Here is a 7500-nt window from a genome sequence, read left to right on the forward strand (position 1 = left end):
GTGAGATGCACTAACAGGTACCAGGTGAGATACACTAACAGGTACCAGGTCGGACAGGTGAGATACACTAACAGGTACCAGGTCGGACAGGTGAGATGCACTAACAGGTACCAGGTAGGACAGGTGAGATACACTAACAGATACCAGGTAGGACAGGTGAGATACACTAACAGATACCAGGTCGGACAGGTGAGATGCACTAACAGGTACCAGGTTGGACAGGTGAGATGCACTAACAGGTACCAGGTTGGACAGGTGAGATGCACTAACAGGTACCAGGTTGGACAGGTGAGATGCACTAACAGGTACCAGGTCGGACAGGTGAGATGCACTAACAGGTACCAGGTCGGACAGGTGAGATGCACTAACAGGTACCAGGTAATATACACTAACAGGTACCAGGTAATATACACTAACAGATACCAGGTCGGACAGGTGAGATGCACTAACAGGTACCAGGTAATATACACTAACAGGTACCAGGTAATATACACTAACAGATACCAGGTTGGACAGGTGGGATGCACTAACAGGTACCAGGTCGGACAGGTGAGATACACTAACAGGTACCAGGTAGGACAGGTGAGATACACTAACAGGTACCAGGTAGGACAGGTGAGATACACTAACAGATACCAGGTAGGACAGGTGAGATACACTAACAGGTACCAGGTCGGACAGGTGAGATACACTAACAGGTACCAGGTCGGACAGGTGAGATACACTAACAGGTACCAGGTCGGACAGGTGAGATACACTAACAGATACCAGGTCGGACAGGTGAGATACACTAACAGATACCAGGTAATATACACTAACAGATACCAGGTAATATACACTAACAGGTACCAGGTCGGACAGGTGAGATACACTAACAGATACCAGGTCGGACAGGTGAGATGCACTAACAGGTACCAGGTGAGATGCACTAACAGGTACCAGGTGAGATACACTAACAGGTACCAGGTCGGACAGGTGAGATACACTAACAGATACCAGGTCGGACAGGTGAGAGATACACTAACAGATACCAGGTCGGACAGGTGAGATGCACTAACAGGTACCAGGTCGGACAGGTGAGATACACTAACAGGTACCAGGTTGGACAGGTGAGATACACTAACAGGTACCAGGTTGGACAGGTGAGATACACTAACAGGTACCAGGTTGGACAGGTGAGATACACTAACAGGTACCAGGTTGGACAGGTGAGATACACTAACAGGTACCAGGTTGGACAGGTGAGATACACTAACAGGTACCAGGTTGGACAGGTGAGATACACTAACAGGTACCAGGTTGGACAGGTGAGATACACTAACAGGTACCAGGTTGGACAGGTGAGATACACTAACAGGTACCAGGTTGGACAGGTAGGATACACTAACAGCTACCAGGTTGGACAGGTGAGATACACTAACAGGTACCAGGTCGGACAGGTGAGATGCACTAACAGGTACCAGGTTGGACAGGTGAGATACACTAACAGGTACCAGGTCGGACAGGTGAGATGCACTAACAGATACCAGGGAATATACACTAACAGATACCAGGTAGGACAGGTGAGATGCACTAACAGGTACCAGGTCGGACAGGTGAGATACACTAACAGGTACCAGGTCGGACAGGTGAGATACACTAACAGGTACCAGGGAATATACACTAACAGGTACCAGGTCGGACAGGTGAGATGCACTAACAGATACCAGGTTGGACAGGTGAGATACACTAACAGATACCAGGTCGGACAGGTGAGATACACTAACAGGTACCAGGTTGGACAGGTAATATACACTAACAGGTACCAGGTCGGACAGGTAATATACACTAACAGATACCAGGTCGGACAGGTGAGATACACTAACAGATACCAGGTCGGACAGGTAATATACACTAACAGATACCAGGTCGGACAGGTGAGATGCACTAACAGGTACCAGGTCGGACAGGTGAGATACACTAACAGGTACCAGGTAATATACACTAACAGATACCAGGTAATATACACTAACAGATACCAGGTAATATACACTAACAGATACCAGGTCAGACAGGTGAGATACACTAACAGGTACCAGGTTGGACAGGTGAGATACACTAACAGATACCAGGTCGGACAGGTGAGATACACTAACAGGTACCAGGTCGGACAGGTGAGATGCACTAACAGATACCAGGTAATATACACTAACAGGTACCAGGGAATATACACTAACAGATACCAGGTCAGACAGGTGAGATACACTAACAGGTACCAGGTTGGACAGGTGAGATACACTAACAGATACCAGGTCGGACAGGTGAGATACACTAACAGGTACCAGGTCGGACAGGTGAGATGCACTAACAGATACCAGGTAATATACACTAACAGGTACCAGGGAATATACACTAACAGATACCAGGTCGGACAGGTGAGATACACTAACAGATACCAGGTCGGACAGGTGAGATGCACTAACAGATACCAGGTAATATACACTAACAGGTACCAGGGAATATACACTAACAGATACCAGGTCAGACAGGTGAGATACACTAACAGGTACCAGGTCAGACAGGTGAGATGCACTAACAGGTACCAGGTAATATACACTAACAGATACCAGGTAATATACACTAACATATACCAGGTCAGACAGGTGAGATACACTAACAGATACCAGGTAATATACACTAACAGGTACCAGGGAATATACACTAACAGGTACCAGGTCAGACAGGTGAGATGCACTAACAGATACCAGGGAATATACACTAACAGGTACCAGGTCGGACAGGTGAGATACACTAACAGATACCAGGTCGGACAGGTGAGATACACTAACAGATACCAGGTAATATACACTAACAGATACCAGGGAATATACACTAACAGGTACCAGGTAATATACACTAACAGATACCAGGGAATATACACTAACAGATACCAGGTCGGACAGGTGAGATACACTAACAGGTACCAGGTCGGACAGGTGAGATGCACTAACAGGTACCAGGTTGGACAGGTGAGATACACTAACAGGTACCAGGTCGGACAGGTGAGATGCACTAACAGGTACCAGGTAATATACACTAACAGGTACCAGGTCGGACAGGTGAGATACACTAACAGGTACCAGGTCAGACAGGTGAGATGCACTAACAGGTACCAGGTTGGACAGGTGAGATGCACTAACAGATACCAGGTAATATACACTAACAGATACCAGGTAATATACACTAACAGATACCAGGTAATATACACTAACAGATACCAGGTCGGACAGGTAATATACACTAACAGATACCAGGTCGGACAGGTGAGATACACTAACAGGTACCAGGTCGGACAGGTGAGATACACTAACAGGTACCAGGTCGGACAGGTGAGATACACTAACAGGTACCAGGTCGGACAGGTGAGATACACTAACAGATACCAGGGAATATACACTAACAGATACCAGGTAGGACAGGTGAGATGCACTAACAGATACCAGGTCGGACAGGTAATATACACTAACAGATACCAGGTCGGACAGGTGAGATACACTAACAGATACCAGGTCAGACAGGTGAGATACACTAACAGATACCAGGTCGGACAGGTAATATACACTAACAGGTACCAGGTCGGACAGGTGAGATACACTAACAGATACCAGGTCGGACAGGTGAGATACACTAACAGGTACCAGGTCAGACAGGTGAGATGCACTAACAGGTACCAGGTAATATACACTAACAGATACCAGGTAGGACAGGTGAGATACACTAACAGGTACCAGGTCGGACAGGTGAGATACACTAACAGGTACCAGGTCGGACAGGTGAGATGCACTAACAGGTACCAGGTCGGACAGGTGAGATACACTAACAGGTACCAGGTCGGACAGGTGAGATACACTAACAGATACCAGGTCGGACAGGTGAGATGCACTAACAGGTACCAGGTCGGACAGGTGAGATGCACTAACAGGTACCAGGTCGGACAGGTGAGATACACTAACAGGTACCAGGTTGGACAGGTGAGATACACTAACAGATACCAGGTCGGACAGGTGAGATACACTAACAGGTACCAGGTCGGACAGGTGAGATGCACTAACAGGTACCAGGTCGGACAGGTGAGATACACTAACAGGTACCAGGTCGGACAGGTGAGATACACTAACAGATACCAGGTCGGACAGGTGAGATACACTAACAGATACCAGGTTGGACAGGTGAGATACACTAACAGATACCAGGTTGGACAGGTGAGATACACTAACAGATACCAGGTCGGACAGGTGAGATACACTAACAGATACCAGGTCGGACAGGTGAGATACACTAACAGGTACCAGGTGAGATACACTAACAGATACCAGGTCGGACAGGTGAGATACACTAACAGGTACCAGGTCGGACAGGTGAGATACACTAACAGGTACCAGGTCGGACAGGTGAGATACACTAACAGATACCAGGTCGGACAGGTGAGATACACTAACAGATACCAGGTCAGACAGGTGAGATACACTAACAGGTACCAGGTCGGACAGGTGAGATACACTAACAGGTACCAGGTCGGACAGGTGAGATACACTAACAGGTACCAGGTCGGACAGGTGAGATACACTAACAGATACCAGGTCGGACAGGTGAGATACACTAACAGATACCAGGTCAGACAGGTGAGATACACTAACAGATACCAGGTCGGACAGGTGAGATACACTAACAGATACCAGGTCGGACAGGTGAGATACACTAACAGATACCAGGTCGGACAGGTGAGATACACTAACAGATACCAGGTCGGACAGGTGAGATACACTAACAGATACCAGGTCGGACAGGTGAGATACACTAACAGATACCAGGTAGGACAGGTGAGATACACTAACAGGTACCAGGTAGGACAGGTGAGATACACTAACAGGTACCAGGTCGGACAGGTGAGATACACTAACAGGTACCAGGTCGGACAGGTGAGATGCACTAACAGGTACCAGGTAGGACAGGTGAGATACACTAACAGATACCAGGTAGGACAGGTAATATACACTAACAGATACCAGGTCAGACAGGTGAGATACACTAACAGGTACCAGGTGAGATACACTAACAGGTACCAGGTCGGACAGGTGAGATACACTAACAGGTACCAGGTCGGACAGGTGAGATGCACTAACAGGTACCAGGTAGGACAGGTGAGATACACTAACAGATACCAGGTAGGACAGGTAATATACACTAACAGATACCAGGTCAGACAGGTGAGATACACTAACAGGTACCAGGTGAGATGCACTAACAGATACCAGGTAGGACAGGTGAGATACACTAACAGGTACCAGGTGAGATACACTAACAGATACCAGGTAGGACAGGTGAGATACACTAACAGGTACCAGGTCGGACAGGTGAGATACACTAACAGGTACCAGGTCGGACAGGTGAGATACACTAACAGGTACCAGGTAGGACAGGTGAGATACACTAACAGGTACCAGGTAGGACAGGTGAGATACACTAACAGATACCAGGTAGGACAGGTGAGATACACTAACAGATACCAGGTAGGACAGGTGAGATACACTAACAGGTACCAGGTAGGACAGGTGAGATACACTAACAGATACCAGGTCGGACAGGTGAGATACACTAACAGGTACCAGGTCGGACAGGTGAGATACACAAACAATCACAATATAATAGCATAAAAAACACATTCTCTGAACGTATTTGGTTTCGTTGTGTCAGGTAAACCACGTCAAACACAGTTCAGGTATTGAACCTTCTGACCCACGTCTGGTTCTGTCCGGTTCCCAGGTGGCGTGTGGTCTGAATCACACCGTAGCCGTCTCTGCCGATGGAATGATGGTCTGGGCCTTCGGAGACGGAGACTACGGGAAACTGGGCCTGGGGAATTCTACCGCCAAGTCCTCACCTCAGGTATGTACGGTAGTGTTGACTGTCAGTCTGTTCCTCAGGTATGTACAGTAGTAGTATATTCTGCCGGTAGTATATTCTGGCGGTAGTATATTCTGGCGGTAGTATATTCTGGCGGTTGTATATTCTGTTGGTAGTATATTCTGTTTATATTCTGGTGGTAGTATATTCTGGCGGTTGTACATTCTGTTTATATTCTGTCAGTATATTCTGTGTATATTCTGTCTATAGTATATTCTGTCTATATTCTGTCTATAGTATATTCTGTCTATATTCTGTCTATAGTATATTCTGTCTATAGTATATTCTGTCTATAGTATATTCTGTGTATATTCTGTCTATAGTATATTCTGTCTATATTCTGTCTATAGTATATTCTGTCTATATTCTGTCTATAGTATATTCTGTCTATAGTATATTCTGTCTATAGTATATTCTGTGTATATTCTGTCTATAGTATATTCTGTGTATATTCTGTCTATAGTATATTCTGTTTATATTCTGTCAGTATATTCTGTCTATAGTATATTCTGTATATATTCTGTCTATAGTATATTCTGTGTATATTCTGTCTATTGTATATTCTGTGTATATTCTGTCTATAGTATATTCTGTGTATATTCTGTCTATAGTATATTCTGTTTATATTCTGTCTATAGTATATTTTGTGTATATTCTGTCTATAGAATATTCTGTCTATATTCTGTGTATATTCTGTCTATAGTATAGTGTGTATATTCTGGCTGTATATTCTGTCTATAGTATATTCTGTCTATATTCTGTGTATATTCTGTCTATAGTATAGTGTGTATATTCTGCCTGTATATTCTGTCTATAGTATATTCTGTCTATATTCTGTCTATAGTATAGTGTGTATATTCTGTCTATAGTATATTCTGTCTATAGTATAGTGTGTATATTCTGTCTATAGTATAGTGTGTATATTCTGTCTATAGTATATTCTGTCTATAGTATAGTGTGTATATTCTGTCTATAGTATAGTGTGTATATTCTGTGTATATTCTGTGTATATTGTCTCTTGCAGGGCCACTTCACCAAGTCATATTCCAGTTGTGTGTGAATCACGTTGTTGTTGTTGTTGTTGTTGTTCCACAGAAGGTGGACGTTCTCTGTGGCCTGGGCATCAAGAAGGTGTCCTGTGGAACTCAGTTCTCTGTTGCCCTCACTAAAGATGGCAACGTGTACACGTTCGGACAAGGTCTGGATATGATACACCACACACTGTTCAGTTTCAACAGATAACATAGAAATAGAATAGAATAGAACATGTTGAGGAAAAAACAAAACATATTCTCTCAGTGTTGTCTGTTACTCTAGTTCTGCATTTCTATATTATTTTCATCAACCGTCTTGATTCTTGACCCCAAAAAAATATCTGGTCTACTTTAGACATAACATAACATACAGAATTTGTCTTTGTTAGCCTGTAACACCCCTCATCAACCCTCGTGTGTGTGTGTGTGTGTGTGTGTCCCGTCTACAGACCGACTCATAGGGCTGCCCGAGGGCCGGGCCAGGAACCACAACCGTCCCCAGGTGGTACCAGCTCTGTCTGAC

General features: G+C 44.9%; 1 protein-coding gene across 1 annotated transcript in view; it reads left to right on the forward strand.

Moving 5' to 3' along the window:
• The window catches only part of LOC109886404 (probable E3 ubiquitin-protein ligase HERC1), a 206773-nt gene that overhangs the window by 171975 nt on the left and 27298 nt on the right, over nucleotides 1-7500 (forward strand). Inside the window, exons 72-74 of the mRNA XM_031821355.1 lie at nucleotides 5803-5925; nucleotides 7039-7141; nucleotides 7427-7500. The exon at nucleotides 7427-7500 is cut by the window's right edge and continues 96 nt beyond it. Coding sequence (XP_031677215.1) covers nucleotides 5803-5925; nucleotides 7039-7141; nucleotides 7427-7500 — 300 coding nt within the window. The remainder of the gene's footprint in view (nucleotides 1-5802; nucleotides 5926-7038; nucleotides 7142-7426) is intronic.

This window comes from Oncorhynchus kisutch, unplaced genomic scaffold (assembly GCF_002021735.2).
Source record: "Oncorhynchus kisutch isolate 150728-3 unplaced genomic scaffold, Okis_V2 scaffold3964, whole genome shotgun sequence".
NCBI classification, from domain to species: domain Eukaryota; kingdom Metazoa; phylum Chordata; class Actinopteri; order Salmoniformes; family Salmonidae; genus Oncorhynchus; species Oncorhynchus kisutch.